The sequence below is a fragment of the Triturus cristatus genome, chromosome 4_2, assembly GCF_964204655.1.
Source record: "Triturus cristatus chromosome 4_2, aTriCri1.1, whole genome shotgun sequence".
NCBI lineage: Eukaryota > Metazoa > Chordata > Amphibia > Caudata > Salamandridae > Triturus > Triturus cristatus.
This window is the reverse complement of record NC_140586.1, coordinates 498,502,763-498,524,525: the sequence shown is the minus strand read 5'-3', so window position 1 is coordinate 498,524,525 and position 21,763 is coordinate 498,502,763. Positions and strand designations below refer to the sequence as shown.

General features: G+C 41.4%; 1 protein-coding gene across 2 annotated transcripts in view; it reads right to left on the bottom strand.

Annotated features, from left to right (window-relative positions):
• Nucleotides 1–669: 669 nt before the first annotated feature.
• BCL10 (BCL10 immune signaling adaptor) overlaps nt 670–21,763 on the bottom strand; it is a 219,241-nt gene continuing 198,147 nt past the window's right edge. For both annotated transcript variants that reach the window (XM_085602074.1, XM_085602073.1), the window contains exon 3: nt 670–5,266. In XM_085602074.1, the coding sequence (XP_085458200.1) occupies nt 4,890–5,266 (377 nt within the window). In that variant the 3' untranslated portion in view covers nt 670–4,889. The remainder of the gene's footprint in view (nt 5,267–21,763) is intronic.

Here is a 21,763-nt window from a genome sequence, read left to right as displayed (position 1 = left end):
CCACAGCTTCGGCGTGTTGCAGCTCGAGGTTCTCTCTCCACAGGCCAGCTGTTACCGCTTCGTCTCGTCCGCGTCTCCCAGCCGCGACTCGGGGCCTCCCGGCACGGATTCACCCGAGATCCCGGCTTCGCAAGCGTCATGCGTCTGCAGGCCTGGTATGTAACTCCGGCTCCAACTGCTCCTGACGCGTATATTTTCGGACTCCGGCGATGTCGCCTCTTCCACCAGTCTGTGTGACAGCAGCAAGCGCTATCTTGGGGTGATATTGACAGATTTTAGGAGGATTAATTCTGCTCGGCCGGCGGAGCCTCACTAATGCGTGGCCATTTCGCAAGCCGGCGAAGCCACGCCCCCTAGTCAGACAAATCATTAGAAGAGCTTATTCAAGTTATGACGAATTAATGCAGAACTTGAAGCAAGTTTACAAGTGACCACTGCACTCATCAATGCCATACGTACAAGGATTTGACTTTTCCCACTAATGGATATGTATGGTCTGTTCAATAGTAATAATTTCCTCTAGATATTAAAATACGTATTTACACACGCATACATACTATTTTTCTGCTTGTGAATGAACCATTTTAGGTTTACACATATGTATGCACACATTACACAAGAGCACATACAATCTTTCTTAGAATTTAATATACAACTAACACAACAGTAGTTTACCCACTTTTTTTAATCTTTGCTTAGAATATCAAATGACGTTACACATTAGGGGTTAAAACACTGTTTTATAGGAAAAAACCTTTGTTTATTAAGCCATTAACTAATTAGCATGTCCATATGTCTGCTACAGAAGTAGCACAGAGACGTTTATGAGAACAAAATGCTATAAACTTGAATCCTAGGAAACAAGACATATACATCCATCTCTGCTGATGCATGGACAACAGAATGAATGAAACAGTAACTATTATATCAAATCATATTTTGGCATCTACATCACGCTGCACCCCCAAAAGATGAAAAAATACAGTTGATTACTATAAAACATTTTCACAATTACAGGTCAACTAAATAACCATTTGGAAAAATATATAGTCATACAATGAATAAACAGCAATATTAAAAAATTAAACCTGAAGTTTTGTAAAACGTGTTTTTGTTTTGCCTGTTTATGTTTGCAGAAATGTACCTTCCAATAAAAGCATTAATAAATTACAAGCTCCTTTTTCCACAAAATAAATGCATATTGACATTGGTATCAGCATCATTATCAACTACAACACAAAAAAAATCATTGGGCCAGAGATTTTCCATATTCTTTACTAATTACAGGCATCTATTTAAAAACTAAAATACATGTTGTTGAATTGGTTTATTTAACTACAGAGTTGCTTTAATAACACGTAAGATCTCTTCCTTTGACAGAATGGTCCTTAAAGACTAGATAAATGTGCATGAGCCATCTTAGAATGTTTGGTAAGCCATGTACACAATTCAGATGTCACCATGCCATGCAAGTGACATGTGAGGTAACCTCCGAAGCCGCCCTTAAGAGAACACAGGTCTGTTCCAGAATTCTTGTGGCTTGCATAGCTGAATAGCACGTATTTGGATACAGAGACTGGGGTATTGGCTGGAATAAAATGGCATATAATACCGGCAATCAGCATCAGCAGGTACGAAAAAATATGTGTTTCCTGTTTGCTACATCAACTGCTCCTTTCAAGCACACAAGACCTTTTTGGCTAGGTGGGTCTTGAATCTCCAGTTGCATATGTGATTAGGAGAAACTGTAAACCTTTGGTAAGGAAACTGCTCAGTGCAGCTAGGAGAACCCAGCATTCTCATCGATTGAAACCCCTTCCCCATAAGAAAAGGTCTGAGGTAATCTTGCCACAATAAGGATATCATCCATTTTGGATTTCATTGACTATGCAGGGTTCCAGAGGAGCTGCAGGAGATCACTACATGGCATGTTTCTTACTGATTATCTTCTGGAAGCGTTTGACTGTGCTCCAAATCCATTCTAACCACTGGGACCATCCATCATGAGCTTGGGTGGTTACATTGCTGCACACAGCTGAGTTACTGCGGCAGACAAAAGAGGTCCATCATTGCGACCACAACAGAGTGAACCAGATTTTGTACAAGATCATGCCTTCATTTTACTGGGGCACCTGTATGGTAAACCATACATTCATGACATGCAAAATAGCAGGTAAAGAGGAAGGGAAAACAAAGTCGCCATATTTTCTGCACTGCTTTTCTAGGGGCACTATTTTAAAGTGGTGATGCGTGTAAGCATTTCTCACTCCAACCTGCAGTCACTAGAGATTATAATGGACTACATCCACAAGAATGTGAAGGCTGTACCAACACTCACCTTTATTTGGAAAATAGAGCAACCAGTAAGAGTAGAGATTATTCATTAACTTCGGCTATTGATCTATTCTTAACATTTTCATTCTTAGCCTACAAGATTGTGGAGTTATTTGTTTGCCTAGTACCATTTCCCACAAGAAAATCTATGAACATACAAAACCCTTCAACAAAAACCTGTGCATAATCTAACCTCTTCATGTTGCAGGAAGCAGACAATACAAAGAGTGCCTGGTAAAAAAAAAATATAAAAGTACCGATGGAGAGGTACAGCTCCACATAAATGTACTTTTATGAGGTCTTTTTTAAATTCATAAACGTTCTCAGAAGTACACCTTGAAACCTGTGTCAGGCACATTCTACTGGGAATGCCTTGTGATATGGCCAAAGGGCTCCCATTCCAACCCTGGCAGAAATCTACACACTGTAGATATAAAGACAAGGGCAATGGAGCATGCAGTGCAAATCCACTGTTTTTTTTCCATTTTGTTTTTTTCCCTTGGGAAAACATTTTCCCTGTGGAGAAAGCCCTTTCCCTACACCACCACAGTTAGTCCATTCCCTTTCCTGTCTTGGAAAAGAAGTTACCAACTCGTAGCCAGTTCCTTTTGCAGTCCTTCTTTCATGAGGACTTTCAGGTTTAACTTAAACCTTCTGAAGAGTGCCACTGACACCTATGAAGTCAACACGAGTAAGCCTTACTGGCCTAACTCACTATCTGGGCCCATGTAAGTAATCAAGTTACTACCTTTCACGCCCACCCTGTAAGGGAGACTATTATAACAGATGCATACTAATACCTGGGAATGGAACCGCTCTTCTTGTAAGGTCAGAATGATGCAAACTACATTGTATAACAAGAATGCCAAGACCAGCTAATGTTATGCGGAGCAAGGTGTGCCATTACCAGTGGTAGTTTGGTACAAGATGACAGCTTAGTAGCCTAGCACATACAAGGTACAAAGTACAAGACTACAAGAGGGTATGGAATGTTCCTTCTATCCCATAAAATAGAAGTTTAATGATGTGATGACGTGAGGGATGTAGACATTTTAAGTATTTTAAGTGGTACTGGGACTTTTTCTTTATTACCTTTCATTACTATTGCACAGGAAAACTGCATTTTTATAGGTTGCATGATGTTCTTAGATAATACATTTGTAGAGGCTTAATGTAAGAACAGACATTTAAAGTGAGTTTTTATAGCTTACTGAATTGATTCAATGAACGCATGTCAACATTTAGTGTCCCATTAGTGCTCCTGAAATGTGCAGCATTGAGAACTCTCTTCCTAAAGGCCTCCACAGTACCCACAGTTTCCTACCGCCTTACTGAAACCCACCATATTGTACATAGGTTGTCAAACAAATAGCGGCATGATCATTAAAGTTACCCAGGGTCAATTCAAATGAGCGGAGAGGACTGTCATCATGGGTTTTACTGTCACACAACTGTATTTTAGCAGTAGTTTGTTATTACAGCCTTATAGCCCGCTGCCGAGGACTATACTATACCAGTTGTTAAATGTCCTGAGCCCAAGTTATAGGCTCGAGCCACAGGAGAGGTCCTTTAACAAAGGAGAGGGCCTTTAACAACTGGTATAGCAAGAAGCAGAAGGTCTAAAAGGCTATTAGAACATTCCACACACTGAGGGTATATTGTTCTGAATTAAAAAGGGTGAAACTGGAATGTTGGCAAAGAAGGCTTTCACCAGCCATTATAAGCCCCGAGCCTTCAATGGAGGTCTCAAAATTCCAATGTTTTAATCTGCCTTGACTAATAAAGGCCTTTTATGTTCTTTCGGCTGAAACTGCTTTTCAAGACGAGTGCAGGCAACAACAACAAAAAAATCCAAAAAACAAATCAACCTTAAGCATTACATATATTTACAGTTACCGTTGCAGCATACAGAATGAAGTGGACATATTTTTAGCACAGTAATTACAGGCGAACATGGTTAGCTGTCCATATTTGTGACAATACATCTTTAACCAGATAAGAGAGTTAAGATAAGAATGGTGCATGCCCATTTTCCACTTCCAAACAATCAAATTTGACACAAACTGGTTCTTGAGAATTACTTGCTTTAAAAGTGAGGTTTGTTGTGGCTGTAAGCATGAACATTGAAAAATTATCATCATTCCTTCAATCACAGCGTTTTTCTCTGTTAGTGACTCTGGTAAGAAAACACAGTAAGGGAGTCCAAGAAAGACAGTCCGTATGATATATACACACCCTGAGCGCTTATGACAATGTGCTGGGAATATGTGCCAGAGGACCCATAATCCACTATTTGCCAAGCATTACAGACCCCTTGAATAAAAATGCTGCAATACCAGGCCAATCCTGTATCTTGGTAACCTGCAAATGAGAACTAAACCAATAAGGAAATAAGCACCCATAAAAGAAACAACATTTAGTAAGTGGAGAGATGTCCCATGATGCCGTGCAACCATTTTTTCAACTGTGCCAACCAGGAGGCAAAAATACTAGTTTTTGATATCGTGTACAGATGTGCTTCAAGACAACATGGGCCACTTGAAAACAGCTATAGGCTATGGTGGCGAGAGAGAACGCGATCTTAAGGGGTGAAACTCTGTATCCGTGGAGCTGGTGCAGACTTCTTCAGGCTCCGAGTGTAGCTCTGCTGGAAGTGGAGGTGCTCCTGGGTCACCGGGCCTTGGGAGGTTAGTGGAGAATGATGTACTTGGTGCCACTCTGTCGACCATGCTTCCTTGATCCATTACAGGCAAATGAAAGGAATTAAGAGAAGCAGTGATGCAGTTCGAAGGTGATACACTAGACTCCCCTTCTGGATGCTGAAGAACCGTCGATAATTTATCTTTCTCACAACAGATGCTGTCTGTGCTCATCCAGTCTCTGAGACTTGTCGCTCCGTGCCCTGCAGGTCTGCAGGAACTACAAGATGAATCTACAATGCAGAATAAGACGGATTTTAGATGAAAATCTTGATGAAAGAGTGCAAAGCAAATTTGTAGCAAGTCATTTCTCAAGGCTAATATTATATTTCCATTTCATAAGCAAAAACATTCATCTGCGTATGAATTGATATGAATGATATCAAACAGCACGTCCGGTAGAATAGGAATTAAACAACATTCCTTAATATCATGAGGATCACACATTACAGTTCTGTCAATTTTCAAAAGTTAAACCACATCCTGGCATGTGTGTGTTGCATTCTTACACAATTATATAATCAACTGTGTGGCGGGAGGGTGAGATCGAGATTAATTTTTCACTTTATAGTGAGTGAAACATTTGAACTCCATGCATCACCGACTTTGCATCCGAAAAGTGGATCAACGTGCATGTCATGCCACCACTCATTGAGAATGACTAGATGGGGAGCTCTATAAAAGGATGTAGCATTTTGGCCACTGCCACTTCATCATATGTGGACATAGAGCCTTTCACTAGGGTTTTCTAGGGAAATTCTGAATCCAGAGTAAACCCCTCAAAAAGGAGTTGATTTGTGTAAAAAATATGTGGCATTGCAAGGGGAAAGTTTTATAGCTCTTTTAATAAGCAGGGCAAGGCCACCATTTTAAAGATCGCTAGCCTTTTCAGGCAGGAATGGGGGGATGCCTGAGCAATCTGTCTATATGTGGTTGTAGGCTCCTGTCCCAAGCGATCTTTGCATCCTGTGTCACATAGACCCATAAGTATTTGAAACCATCTCTAGCTAGCTGTAATTCACGGACCCAACCAAGGTCCTAGAGGTGATCAACAAGTGAGTATACTGTCAGCTTACTTCCATTTATGTGAAGTCCGGTCATGGCTCCAAATATACAGATGATCTGCAGGACTTTTGGACCATACTCTTCCAGTGCCCTCAATAACACCAAAACATCATCAGTGTACAGCACTACTCTGTCCGTGACACCCCTGTCCATTCATACCCTTTCGTCCGGGAATCTACCATTCATTCAGGCATCTACATTTCTGCTGATGGCTGAATCGCAATACCGATGAGCAGCAGGACGACAACCTTGTCTAGTGCCTCATTGCACTAGAACACTTCGGACACCTTCAGTCCTACCCTAAACCTTGCTGACAGGTTTGTATAGAACAATCAGAAATATCTAATGAAGGAGTGGCCACTGTTGACCCTCCTTAAAGTGTACAAGGGTCTCCAACCCACCGAATCAAAGGCCTTTTCAAAATCAGCCAAACATAATCCGAAAGAGCCTCTAATCTATTTGCAATGGTCAGGGCATAGTGAACACACCTGCTGTTGCGTTTAGGGTGCATTAACCCATAATTCCAGATGCCACGCGCAAGTCGGGCAGGAGTCTGAAACTTTTAAGAAACAATTACAAGATCGAGGAGTGGTTTGACTAGATTTGATGCATAGAGTTTGAAAAATGAATGTGGGAATTCACTGGGACCCGGAGTAAGGGCCCAAGGCTTCTACCAGCTCTTCACAAGTGACATCTCCTTCGAGGAGATATTTCTTGTCTTTTGTCCCCTCATTGGGAGATCAGCAATAAAATCAGGCAATGTGTCTGTGGTTGGCAGAGTCATCAGGGAGTACAGGGTGGAATAGCAGGCTCATAACCACCAAATCCCACCCGCCATATAATTGTATTATGAAGTCTTGCTTAGATGTGTTGCGGCACAACCAGTGCAATGTCTTACTTCATTGAAAGATTCAGCTTTGAGCTTCAAGCCATGCAGCCCTCGCCTCATCCATCAATGTTTTTTTAAGGAAAGTCTTTATGCAGGGACTGACTGAGTGTAGACCATGACAGAGATTCTATGTATTGAAATTCAAGATTAAGAAGTTGAACTTCCAGACCTGCAACCTCTTACTGTTTTCTGCACATTATTCCTGCCTGACGGCTGATAAGGTTTCTTCTTAGTGTGGCCTTAATGGCCTTCCAAAGTACATCTGGGGGAGTCTATGGAGCGCCTGTAGAGCTCAAAGTATGTATCAAACACATCTATTATGTGTTTTCTACATTCCTTATCATTCAACTATTAAGCGCCATAAGGCCTAGCCATATCTGTAGTTCTACAAGCGAGTGGTCTGAGAGGCCACACACCAGTATTCGCATATAAATAACCCTATGTATCTCTAAATTTGGCATCAAGAGGTAATAGAGTTGGGAAAACTGCAGCCTGGGAGAAAAATCTAAAACCTTTGCTTTTCTGGGTGAAAGGCTCCCCAAATGTCCATCATACCCAGGGTGTCTAAAAACTGTCCAAATAGAGCCCCCCGATCTGTCTGGATTCCAATCATTCACTATATTCAGGTCTCACCCCCTGCCCCTCCAGGATCCAGGGACCCGGGGAAGCTGAACGAGCAGCTGGCCAACAGTTACCAGAAAAGCCACAGACAGAGGCAGTGGCTTGCTATGAAGCAGCCCAACAACATCCATATATCTCCCCAGATTTTCATACCATACCAGAGTAACTTATCGGGGCAACTGGTTGCGAATTGGGATACAAGCCTCTAGATCACCTAGTAAACGTTGAATGGAATACCTGTAAGAAGGTCAGGCAGAACAAAATTGGACAATTATTATCTACAAGATGGATTTCTTGAAGAAATAGAATGTCTCGGTTGACAGGTTTGGATGCCCTGAGGTGCACTAGCCTTTTCATTTTGTCAAGAAAACTATTCACATTCCAAGTGAGAATTCGCAACTAACCCTCAAGAGAAGCTAGATCATGATCAGCTGTAGGGGAGAAGGTAAGAATATATGTCCATGCAATGGACCCCGTGTAACGTATCAAAATGTGGCATTAACTGCCGAGATTGATGAAACAAACATTTTTCCAGTAAAACCAAACCCCTCTCCTCCGTGTATTTCGAGAACATGAAGCATCTGTTGCCGCATAGATTGAGACCTACACCAACTGGGTGAAAAAACTACCTGGGCCCGTATTACAGATTGGGCGCACTTCCCATGTTTGCGCCACGGTGCACCTTAAAGCAGGTGTGCCGGGTGCAAACATGAAAAGTGTGCCCAATCAGGGAGAATGAGTTGCCTTTGGGGCAGCTGCAAACTCATGCTGGCCCCAGGGTAGCGCATTCATGAGAAATACAGAGCAGCTGTTTAAAAGCTGCTATGTGTTTCTCTGTGCATGTGGTAATTTGCAAGGGATTAGAGATCCCCTTGAAGGTGGGTGCAGAGAGTTACTGCACCTGCCTTCAACGTGATGTCCGAGGGGTGTCCATGTGACCCCCATTAATCCCTTCAGAAGGCAGCATTTAAAAGACGCACTGAAAGTGTGCCACCATTTTGAAGCACACTTTCAGTGCGCCTTCTAAAGGCATGTTTGCCTCTGCGCCCACGTTGGTAATACGGCTCGCGCGCAGAAGCAAAGTGAGTCTCTCATTTGCATGGGGCCACGTCACAATGCAAATGAGGGAACACCCTCTGATAGCGCTGGTGCTGTATGCGTGCCAGCACTATCTGTATAACAAAAGGGTGTGCACAAACATCTGCGGCCCATTCTGTAATACCAGCCTGCCCGGGGGCACATAAAACAGGCGCATATGCCTGTTGCACCCCAGTGGAGCTTCTGTAATGCGGCCTCTGGCCTGGTTGTTACCACATCATATAAAACAGAACACAAACTAAGGTAAGTGCTTCCCCCAAGAGGGTCACTTAAATAGGAGTCAGTGCTGTATACTCCACAACACTGCTAACCCATCCCCTATACCAGACCTCATACAAAAAGGTTTTTCTCATTCAGGAACCCTGGTGATTCGCTCCAACCAAGATATCTTTTTCTTCAGCTTGAGATAGCTTCAATGTGGACTAATTTCACACTCCCAAATGAATGAACGGAGTTCCAACATTTCGTCAAAGTTCTAATGTACTTTCTTTGTGCCTGTATTGTAGTATGTGCTCTAAAACACTCATTGACCTGATTTTCAGCACCAACATTTTTGCTTTTAGGGCTGGGTTGAAAGCACAGCTATCAGGCATATTAATAGCAATACTTTACAATATACATAGGGTGAACATTGTCTCCACCCTGAAGAGTCTTACTCTCATGTCATGCTTCTGGCTATTTGGTGTGTCATGCTGCCTTCCACTACTGCATAAGGTACTATTTTGCATCTGAAAAGGGCACTCAATTATCACACTGTTTCTTACATTCGATTATCTCCTATGTGTATTTTATACAGAAGACAATCTTCCTCCTTTTATTCCTATGAACTAGCAAAGCCAACAATGAAGGCCTTAATGTGATAATAAGCATTTGTCTAATGGTTTGCCACAAGTATCCCTTTTCAACATGGGCATTTTTATTTAGCTCTAGATTATGCAAATTAATTTCACCCGATATCACCGCCTTTTTTGGTAAAAGGTCTCTATATTGAGTAGAACAACAAAATCAAAGTCCTTATGCAGGAGAAGTAGATTCCTTTTAACAGGTTTGTGAACCAGGCCCAACGTTTTTATTTATTTATTTTTAGAGTTTTCTAGAGCGCGAACCAGACCCAAGCTAGGGTATCAGAGCGCTTTACATAAAGAGCAGGGTGAACACATTCAATGGGGAACATTGCATACCAAAAAACATAATATAAAAGTAACAAAGAATAGCAGCATTGAGAATTGTTCTGAGCAGTAAAAGACAATTCAAGTTTGTGCAGGTCTTAACTTCGCAGTCAAGTGACCCGAGAGTAGAGGTAGTTAGGAGGTTGCAGATCCGGTGTTGTGATTGTGTGGATTTAAGGTAGGAACTTGCTCATCAAGAATAATTTTGCTTCCTTTTTGAAGAGAGGAGTAGAGGAGATTTTTCGGATGAATGGTGGAAGCGAGTTCCATATTCTTGGCGCTGCCCCGGAGAATGCTCTGTTGGAAGTTTTAGTCTTCTTGAAACGTGAGGGTTTCAGAAGTAGATTGTCTGCGCTCTTTGAATGTCTTTTTTAATCCAGATAAGATAAGTTTTTGGGCAAGGTACTGGGGGTGTTGTGGTGTAGCGCCTTGTGGGTGATGCAAGCCATTTTTAGGTGGATTCGAGCTTCGTAGGGTAGCCAGTTGAGTGATTTCAGGTGTGGCGATATGTGGTCATATTTCCTAGGAACCTGTTATGAGTCATGCTGCGGCATTGAGACAGGCTTTTAGAGGGGCGGTTGAGATTTTGGGAAGCCCTGCGAGGGTGGTACCTCCGTATTCAAGCCTTGAGATAACTAAGGACTGGACTGCAGTTTTGAGGTCAGAGTCTTCGAGAAATGGTTTCATTTTTCTGAGATAGCTCAGGTGGAAGCGGGTATTTTTAGCCAACAGGTTGATGTAACTTTGCATGTTAAGTTTCTAATCCAGAGGGATTCCAAGTGATATGGAGGAGTCTACCAAAATCGGAGTGCAATTCAACGCAGTGATAATTTTGATCCACTCCTTTGTCTCAGTGGAGTTATTAGGGGGGCGGGGGGGGGGGGGGAGAGAGATTAAGAGAAACTCTGTGTTTTGAGAGTTTAGCTTGAGGAAGTTGGACGATAGCCATTGGACTGTCTATTCGAGAACTAGATTCATTGTCCTTATCTCTTCGATAGAGATCTTGATGTACAGTTGGGTGTCATCCGCGTACATGTGGAAGGAGATGTTCGCCTGCTTTAGGAGCTCGGTGAGTGGATCGACGAATAAGTTGAATAGCATGGGAGATAGGGTGGAGCCTTGAGGAACTCCTAGTAGGTTAGGAGAGGAAACAGAGAGATTGCTGTTGATCATGTAAGATTGTGTTCTGTTTTCCAGGAAGGATTTGAACCAATGAAGGACTTTACCAGATAAACCCATCCTGTTTTCTAGTCTCCTTAGTAGTTTGTCGTGATTGACCGTATCGAAGGATGATGAGAGGTCGAGTAAAACTAGCAGGCAGGTTTTGTTGTGGTCAAGGGCTTGAAGGGCGTCATCTACTATGTGCACGTTGTTTCTGTGCTATGTCCAGGTCTGAAACCCGATTGGTGGATGTTCAGTAGATTGAAGTTCGAGATGTGTTGGTTCAGTTGTTGCTGAACACATTTTTCCAGGACCTTGGCTAGCATGGGAATGTTGGTTATTGGTCGGAAGCCGTTGGGGTCGGAGTTGTCTGCTGTTTGTTTTTTTAGGATAGGGGTGACTTGGCCTGTTTTTAGGCAATCCGGGATGTGTCCTTGTGTTAGCTAGGAATTGATGATTTTGGTCCGGAGAGGTGAGATGATATGGAAGAGGTGGGGTAAGCAATTTGAGGGGACAGGGTTGTTGAAGTGGTTGTTGAGTTTGGTAGTCGCTAGAATATTGGTGATGTCATTGAGATCGTAGAGTTTGAAAGAGGACCAGTAAGAGTTATTTTTGGGCAGCGGTAGCTCAGGTAGTACAGGATTTTCGGCTTGACTGCTCTTTGGGGTGGTTGAGTTGATTGCCGCCGTACTAAGCTAGAGTTGGAGGGAGTTTGTTTTAGCTGTGAAAAATGAGGAAAATTCTACACTGCTCAACTGTGATTTCGATGTTAGGAGTGAAGATTTGGCTAATTTGTTAGATTGTTGCTTCAGAATTTCTTTTTTTTTTTTTTTTTATATTTTTATTTTCATCATCATAGTAGGCACAAAAATACAGTAAGACAAAAGCATATATAAAAATATACATCAACCATATGATATATTCAAAAAAGAGAGAAAAAGAGAAGAGAAGGGGAAGTAAATAAGTAAATAGGTAACATATGACATATGGAGAAGGAAAGCAACAATAATAAAGTAAGCAGATAATCATGAAGGACCATATAAACACAGATTGAGATGATCGCCAAATGATAAAGAGTATTATGATCACGAGGGCACTGAAAAACCTTTACATCTCAAATTACATAATCACAGAGTCGATATAGAATATGTAATATATAATCAAAAGGACATTGGTCGCCAAAGTGCTTCTAATTTGACCAGGGAGCGAAGTCCCCTTGTATTTGCCAGGGCAGCCTCTAAACCATAAGTTTCTTTAATTATCAACCAAAAATCCTCAGCCTGAGGAGGTGTGGGAGAAATCCAAGCCCTAGCAATAGCTAATCTAGCAGCCGCCATTAAGATTGAAAAGAGACGTGCTAAACCTGAATTATTTTCTTTGCAGCCCAGCATAATTTCAAGATCAGTCAATGGTTGATTCAGGCCAAGTTTTAACTGAAGTAACTGTTCAATTTTCTGCCAAAAGACCGTCAGTGAAGGGCATGAAATAAACATATGTAGCAAGTCGGCAGCATACAATCCGCATTTAGGGCAGTATTTTTTATCTCCCATCATACTGCCTGGATCCCATTTTGCGATTCTAGCCGGTGTGTAATATAGCATACAAGTAATACGTAATTGCTGCAGTTGCAAGTTAACAGAGTGCACCGAGTCCTTTACATTAGCTAGTGCTTGTTTGATCATACTAGGGGAGACCACTATACCCAGAGTTTGACTCCAACGTTCGGCTAATTTTATGCTACCGTCTAGTTTAAAGCTAGATAAATGAATGTACATCATACCTATTAGAGACTTGGTCTTTCCTCCATATATACAATCCCAAACATTTGACTGAGTGAACTCAATTGTGGCAAAACTTGTAGTTAAATAGTCTCTTATTTGCAAATATTTGAAAAAAAAATTTACCGGTAGCTTATACCTTATACGCAGATTTTCAAATGGCATGATTCCTGTCTCATTATAAATTTCGCCCAAATATGAGATCCCATATTGACTCCAAGATTTGCCTGCCTGATCCTGAAAAATCTTAGGGAGCAATGGGTTCCCCCACAATGGAAATTTAGTATGGATTTTGGGTAGCTTACGCTTAAGAGACATATCTCTCCATATAGCCACGATATCCCTCAAAGTCTTAAACTTGACTCTCTTAAAATAATTTGGATCATTTATTCCATACAAAAACATGTGCCTCTGATTACCTAAGATAAGCTTAAATAATGTGTTGGACTGGTCCAAACCCAACAAGCAACGAAAACGACCAATAAATGAAGCCCAGAAATATATTTTAAAATCCGGGAAACCCAATCCTCCTTGTTCATACGAAGATTTAAGTAGCTCAATTGCTCTCCTAGGTTTTTTATAACCCCATAGAAAGCTACTACATATGCCCTCAAGTTTTTTGAACAAATTGTTGGGGATTTTCAACGGGATGGAACGAAACAAATATAGAAATTTGGGAAGTATTTTCATTAAGTTAGATCTACCCAGTAATCCCAAAGGAAGCCTGTGCCAAAATTTAAACAGCTTAGTAGTTGCCTGCAAGAGTGGTAGATAATTGATGTCTATGATCTGTTTAACATTAGCAGTTATTTTTACCCCCAGATAGGTTACAGTAGTGCACGCCCCAGGCATAGCATTTTGAATCCCTGCTGTAGTAAGTACTTGAGTTTTGTTCACATTCAGCTTGTACCCTGAAACATTGCCGTATTTCTCAGCTTCGTCTTTAATCTTATTCACGGCCTCTCTTGGGTTAGTAGCATAAACCGCTATGTCGTCAGCATATGCTGTGAGCTTAAGTTGAGAGGTGCCGGAAACCAACGGATCAATATATGCACAAGATTGAAGGATACGTAAAAATGGCTCTATATATAGAGCAAAAAGTAATGGAGACAGCGGACAACCTTGCCTGGTCCCGCACAATATCCTGAATGATACTGACCTAGAACCCATATAAAAAAGATTAGCTTGTGGGTTACTGTATAAAGCTTTTACACAGGACTGGAACTGTTTACCGATACCTATCTTTGATAGAATAGCCCATAGAAATTCCCATCTGACACGATCGAATGCTTTTTCAGCATCTAATAAGATCATACCAAAATCAATTTTCTTTTGCTCTGCATAGTCGAATGAGCTAATAGCCATGTTAACGTGGGCAGTAGTATCCCTCCCTAATATGAATCCGTGTTGACTTTTAGAAACTAAGTCCGTCATGAGCGGGGCTAAACGATTTGCCAAGATCTTAGAAAATATCTTCGCGTCCGCGTTAATAAGAGAAATTGGCCGGTATGAGCCACATTCAGTTGGTGGTTTGCCCTTTTTTAAGAAGAACACAATCTGTGTCTTATTCCATGATGCCGGCACCTCACCATTAATAGCTACATATTGGATCACACTAATGAGAGGTAGAAGTATAATCTGTTTGAAAGATTTATACAACTCTAATGGTAACGAGTCAAAACCAGCCGCTTTCCCATTAGGCAGTGATGACAATGCAGATTTGACTTCTTCTGACAAAACCGTTTCTTCTAATGTAGTAATTTTCTCGTTGTCTGCAGGCTGAAGGCCGCAGTTATTAATATAACCTAGTATCTCATCTTGGTTAGAGGGCCATGTCAGAGAATATAACTGTTGATAGAACTGCAAGAACTGATCTAGGATATCCGATGTTTCTGTATACAGTATCCCATTTGTTCCCTTAATAGCATCAATCTTAGTTCTAGCTTTTGCCTCTGCAGTCTGATATGCCAATACATGTCCTATATGCTCCCCATACTCATACTTCTCTAACCGATGCTTACTGTAGTTTGCGGCCATTTTTTCTCTTAAATTTTTTTTAACTGCGACTCTTGCATCAATTAAAGAAAGAAGCATACTTTCCTGAGCCTTTAAATCCTTGCTCTTAACTACCTTCACATGTTCTCTCTCAATGTTACGCAAATTAAGTAATAAATTCCCCATTTCGCTTTTTCGTTTTTTATTCTGTAAGAGAATATATTTCTGTGTAATGCCGCGGACAAACGCTTTCATAGCATCCCAAACAATTATTGGGGATGCGGAACCTATATTTATTCTAAAAAATTCCTCTAATTGCTGTTTAGTACTCAGCAGATATTCAGTATCAGTCAGCAAGTACCTGGGGAAGGAGAATTGCCTGATCTCCTTATCTTCGATTTTAACCTGAAAAGAGAAAATAATAGGGTTGTGGTCGGAGGTCACCCGGGGACATATTTCCATTTTTGATGCTATGAGTACGCTATCAGACACCAGGGCCATGTCAATCCTGGAGTATGACTTATGAGGAGCCGAATAGTAAGTATAGCCCGGTATTAAAGGATATATATGTCTCCAGGCGTCCTTAATGGACTGAAGCCTCATCATTTGTATGATTGCTCTGCGAGTTTTACACATTCTTAAGTTGCGCCTATTCCCCGTAGAGTCTATATGATAATCTATGACGCAGTTGAAATTCCCCAAGATTAATTTTTCCCCCTCCCAGTTTAATAATTCCAGATTGAGGAATTCGAAGATATCAGGATCGTCAACATTAGGGCCATATACGGCACATATCACATATTTCTTACGCCCTATAATCAGCTGAGCTATTGCCCAGCGGCCCCTTTGATCTGCCTGTTTGTTGATAACTTCGCAAGCAAACTTTTTATCTTTTAAGATAGCTACTCCTTTGATAGATACAGTTTGAGTAGTACTAATGATTACATCTAACCCCAGATCCGCCAATAAATTCCGGTCTTTATAAGACAAATGTGTTTCTGTCAGGACCACTAATTGAGACTGATACATTCGTAGCTCCTCCCGGACCAGCCTTCGTTTAACTGTACTATTAAAGCCAGCGACATTACAGGCCAGACACCTGATCCAATTCATGATTAAGTTTTATCTTTTGTGTTAATCCTCCTCCTGCAATAATAATTGTCAAGAAAATTGAATGAGCTATGACATATAGTTTATTATTTATACTACGCAAAACTAAGAAAAACCTTCCCCATTCTTTAAAACCATAGTGCCCCAATGATGACGATTTTCTCCCCCCCTTTAACCTCATGCACCCTCCCTGACCCTCACCAAACATGAATCAAATCTAAGGGTGACACCACACCCCGTCTCCTAGAAGAACCCCCCCCCCTTATTAACAGCTGCCGCTGGAAATGGCAGCGCTACAGAGCCACAGCCCAGTAGGTCAGCCCTACCCTCCCTTGTTTCTAATTATAATGATAGTCATAATCATAATCCTAAATCATAATTCACAGTTTCTACAAGTTTCTACAAGTTTCTACAAATACTGCAAGAAAAAAAAAGGGAGGTAAACGAGAGAAGAAGAACCAGAGTTCACAGTCGCCATAGAGCAGACCCCCCTTCTATCCCTTCTATCCCTGTTCGGCAGCTTCGGCCCGCCATTTGGCTATTGCCGCACTTGTTTCCTTTTCTTCCAAAAAAATATAGGTATGACTACTCTTAAGAACTTTCAGACGTGCAGGTTCTTGTAAAAAAGCCTGAGCGCCGAGAGCTTTTATAGGATCGATAAATTGGCGCAGTCTCCAACGTCTGTCCATTGTAGCCTTACTCAAATCTGATCTGACAAAAAACAGAAAAAGAGTCTACTAAGACTGGAGCATTAGGTCGTGCTTTTGTTGACACTGCTTGTCTTAATAAAAAGTTCCCAAAGTAGATCAAAAAAGGGCGAGGATATTGCCCTCCCTTATTCCTCTGAGTTAACGGCAGTCTATGGACCCTTTGGAGTTGAGAGTCCCAGTCCCAATCAGAGAGATGAGGGAAAGCTTTTTGAAATAACTTAACCAAGAACCCCCTCGGGTCTGACCCCTCCGCTCCTTCTGATATACCAAAAAGTCCAAGGTTCTGTCTTCGCTGGCGATTTTCAATATCCTCCAACTTAATTTGCATATCCGAGATCTGTCCCTCATGCTTTCTGGCAGAGACATCTGTAAGTGCCGATAGGTCTTCGGTTGCGGAAACTCTCTGCTGTAATTCAGTTAAATCTTGAGTTAACCCGCTAATTTTATCCGTCATTTCCCGCAGGGATTGTTGGATTTTGTTATTGTCCTCTCTGACCTGTGTATAGTGCAACTGCGCCTCTTGTCTTTGCTCAGCTAAAGACTGTAAAATCAAAGAGAGTGATGGCGCTACTCCCTCATGACAGCCAGCAGTTCCTGCCTCAGATAAGGCCATCTCCTGAGCAACTTGGGACTGGGTTTCTTTTGGGGAATACGCATCATTGTGGCTTAGGGATTTAGGCTGTGCTCCTCCTGGGACACCGTGCCCGGAATTAGCTTCTGATATCAGACCACCAGAACGAGGTATTGGTGAATTAACCCCATTGCCGTTAACACCTGAGAGTCTTAATGCAATGTTTCGCACTCCACCTTTAGCTTGCACCCACTTCCTAAGGGGGCTATTATCAGAAATAGCTTTCCCTATTGGAGGCACATTATGTAGGTGGAGTGTACTTTTCTTGGATTTATTCTTAACTTTCCCTTTGGCCTTTTTACCGGTCAACAACAACTTGCTCCCCATCTGCACTGGGTACTCTGCTGGTTCTTCAATATAGTCAAATGAAGCCGAATCATTAGCTTCGCTGTCGCCTTCCCCTTCTTCTGTGACGCTGCCTTCTAAAACAAGAGTCTGACTCCCACCAGCTATCGCAGCCACGTTATGCTCACCAACTTCTATGCCTTGTCTCGAGTCGGAAGATGTGAGCTCCGTTACCTCTCCCTCTTGTCTGCTAGCCCCCTCATCATGCTGTACTGATGGCAAAGGCAAAGACAAAGACAAAGACTCAGGTTGCGAGCCCTCCGCGCCCTCTCTGCTACTTGCGGCAGGCACGCTGACATCGCAATCCTTGTCTGCTACCAACAAGACAATGTCTGTTAAAGGAGCAGCAGAACTAGATGTAACAATGTTACTATCTGTTATCGCGGAGAGTAGAGTCTCCGTAACATGGTTGCCAGACGAACACTTGCCTGCCAGGAGCTCCGGAACTCTCCCTGTTTGTAGGAGATGCGATAGTGGCTTGCTGGTTGTGATGCCGGATCTCTCCTTGCCGCCAGCCAAAAATAGACCAAAGAAACTCTTTGTTGCTTCAGAATTTCAAAGAGTTTCTTTGGTCTATTTTTGGCCTCGTCTAGTTCTGATCTGAAAAAGTCCTTTTAGGATACTTTTATTGTAGGAATTTCTCGATTTCCTGAGAAGTTTAAGATGATGGGGGAAGGGATGTTGCCTCCATTTCCGTTCCGTTGATCTAAGTTTGCGTCTCTCTTCATTCAAGGCTCTGCTGAACCGTGGGTTTTTGTCTTTGTCCGGAATTCTTTTGAGTTTTGGTGGAGCAGCTTGGTCGAAGACTTTGGTCATTGAGGAGTTGTAGTGAGCGGTGAGGTCATTGACGTCTGACACGTTATTGGGGGAGCCTTCTCACAGTGGGAGGCAAGATTGTTCCAATCAGTGCTTTTTGTGTCTCTTATCTAATGTTTCTGCTTGCTTTGTTGCGAGAAAGTTTTCTTGTAAGCTGATGGAATTTGGAAAGGTGATAATGTGATGGTCTGACCAGTCACAAGGAGTAACCGAGAGCGATTCAATCGTATTTTGTTTAGAGAGGATCCAATCAAGAGTGGCACCCTTTGAGTGAGTCGGCGTTGAGATAGCTTGGATCAGGGAATGATCTGCTAGGAAGATCTTAACCTATGAAAACAATTACATATACAGGAGCAGCCTCAGCATATAATTTTCCATGCCTTTATTTTATCTGGACAATTATTCTTGCAGTATCGTTTAGCCAGTATCCTATTGGTTGTGCGTGAGTGACAACCTGATCCATTTGTGTCCAGTGAAGGATTTGTAAGCCTCAGGCTACAATCTGGCCCTGCTTTGTTCAACATGATCTTAAATTTGGCACTTTATGTGTAGAAGATGTTCACTACTTTAACTTGACATTTGACTGCTAAATGGTGGCAGATTAAAGACTGTGTGGAAATTGGTACAAAGTTACAGCTAATGTGCAATTTTTAAAACCTAATTTAAAAGCAGTTTTTGGAAGTCACCCATCTTTGAAATTCTTGGTGATCCATCATGGTAGTGCGAGCTAGGATTAACGAAGCAAGCAAAATCACTTTTGTTAGGATGCGTCCATCCAGCAGACTGTTACAAATTTGGCGCCAACATTGTGGATGGCGGGGTCTCCGACTCAGAAGGAATACAAAGGGTACAGCACACATTGTTCTCAATATAAAAGCTTAAAGTAGACACACACTTTTCCTGCTTTTCTTTCAGATGGCTCCGTTTCCTATTAAGCGATTCCAGAATTGTTATTGGAAAGCAGTGTATTCCTCATGGAATTTCTATCACCTTCCTCTTTTGTAAAGGTAGGACAGTGGTCCACTGGGGGTGAGTGTTTGAAAACTTTCAGCACTCCGTCCATCATCTCCTTGTGTTTGCAGTGGTCCACTTTACCAACATTCCCAAGGATCAGTTTCCGGTTTTGAATCCCACAAATAAGGGTGCTGTATTTTCTTTACAATGGATACCTGTGGATCTTAATTGAAGTCACTTTCGGCAACTAAAATCCCTTCCTAGCAAACATGTCTGCTTGCTGTGAGTTCCAGCAGGATAGCCAGGCATTCCTCTTGTTACTCTTGTTTATTTTGTGAATGAGGCTATAACTTGGATAGTGACTAAAAATGATAATTGAGACTGATATATACCTTAGGACGGTACTGCCACTGCCCACTATAACAATATTTGAGAACATTTTTAAGTCCATCGCTACAATTTAATTGTTTATCTTTTTCTTCGCATTACTTTTTAAAAAATATTCTACTAAAAAAACCTTCACTAAAACAAACTGCTCCGAGTGCCAAGTGAGTGGTTCTCATCTGATGACGTGTTTTTATGGTATTGTACAGAAAAAGTGAGGGATTCAGTATTAAAAATTTTAGCAGTGCAACTCAAATGTGTGACATTGTATATGAAACAGGCAGTTTCGCATTTAATAATGTTAAATGTAGTATTTAGTGGATACGTAACTCCGAGTATGATAGCAGGTCTACATTGCATTTAAATCAGCTGCCGGTGACTGCGTTTCAAAGGCTACAGGCAGAATCTATTGCCCGTTATGGACAACATACATCCATAAGCAGATCACACGCAAATACTCCTTCAACTGGAATGCCCCAAAGAAATTGAAAACTCGCCTATTTTTAGTTGTCTCAGAGTTGTGGATAAATGGATGATATGGAGCTATATCAAATTAAATGCTTCCAAAACAGAAATACTCACGTGTGGTGAATGTAAACATTATGATTCGTTCGCCGCCTAACCTGATGATCTGAGAACACCACCTAAAGTATGGAAGGAATTACGAAACCTCGGAATGACCTTGGACTCCAATGTATTGATGAATGCTCAATTGGACAAACAAGCAAGATCAATCTTTGTTTCTTTAAAAACTCTGAAACTAATCTTCCCCCATTTGGGATTTCCACACAAGGTCCAAACTACCATCTCTCTTGTTCTGTCCAAAACTCGATTACGTCAATAGCCTCTAACATGGATCACCTTGAATGACCATGAAAAGACTACCACGGATTCAGAACTCGTCTGCCAGACTACCCTTATATATAAAACAGCAAGACCACAGCTCCCCTGCATTGGCTACCAGTTGCCAGAAGATCCATGTTGAAGTTGCTTTGTATCACCCACAAAGCGATAAATGGAACGGGACTGCTCTTCATCAGGAATAAAATCACCAAACACATTCAACAAAGGAACCTCCACCCTAAAGTGACACCTCGCCTCAAAATCCCAAGAAAAAAGAAAAAAAAACATGGGTGGCACATCCTTCTCTGTTCAAGCAGCCAAACTACAGAACTCTGTCCCCCCCCCCCCCCAACATAAGATCCATAGATAACCACCTTATCTTCAGAAAACGACTCAAGAATTGGCTCTTCCCCACATAAGCACCATACGCAAACAGAAATATACAGCATATCCCTCTTTATATAAGCATTTATTTGTACTATAGATATATACCTTTATGTGTGTATTGCTTTGTATAAACATGTAGAATAATTATGTTAAAAAAATAGTTCTGCAAAACAAATGTACATAATACTGATAGGTATATTATTCTATGTTTTTAACATGTAAATAAGTGACTGCATAAATAAGTAAATCTTTTATCAGAACTATTTATCTACAATTGCTTCACTATTGCATTACAAAAAAAATATATATATTGATAAACATATAAATAAAATACATTTTAAAGTACAAAAACACTTGAAAGCCGGATCTTTAATCTACATATACTTACTTCCTTTATGCATCTATATACCTTCCATGTACTTTTGGATCAATATATTTCTAACTTTTCTTTAAATTCAGCATATTCACTGCACTACCCTATATATCACCCTATACCTCGCTATATATCCCCCTCCTCAACTCTGACTCCTCTCAAACCTCTTTTTAATACTCTTTCCAATGCACTACCCTATTTCTCACTATATACTTCTATCAATAGATCTCTACCTTCGCTCTCTCATTCATCCCAAACCCCATACTACTACTATGATCCCCAAAAAACCCTTTCTAGACTCTTCCCTACTCTACCACCCCTTGCATCAACTCATACCTCTTTTACTATTCCGATCCCCCAAAACAAACAGTTCTAAACCCTGCCCCTCCACATTCCTTTTA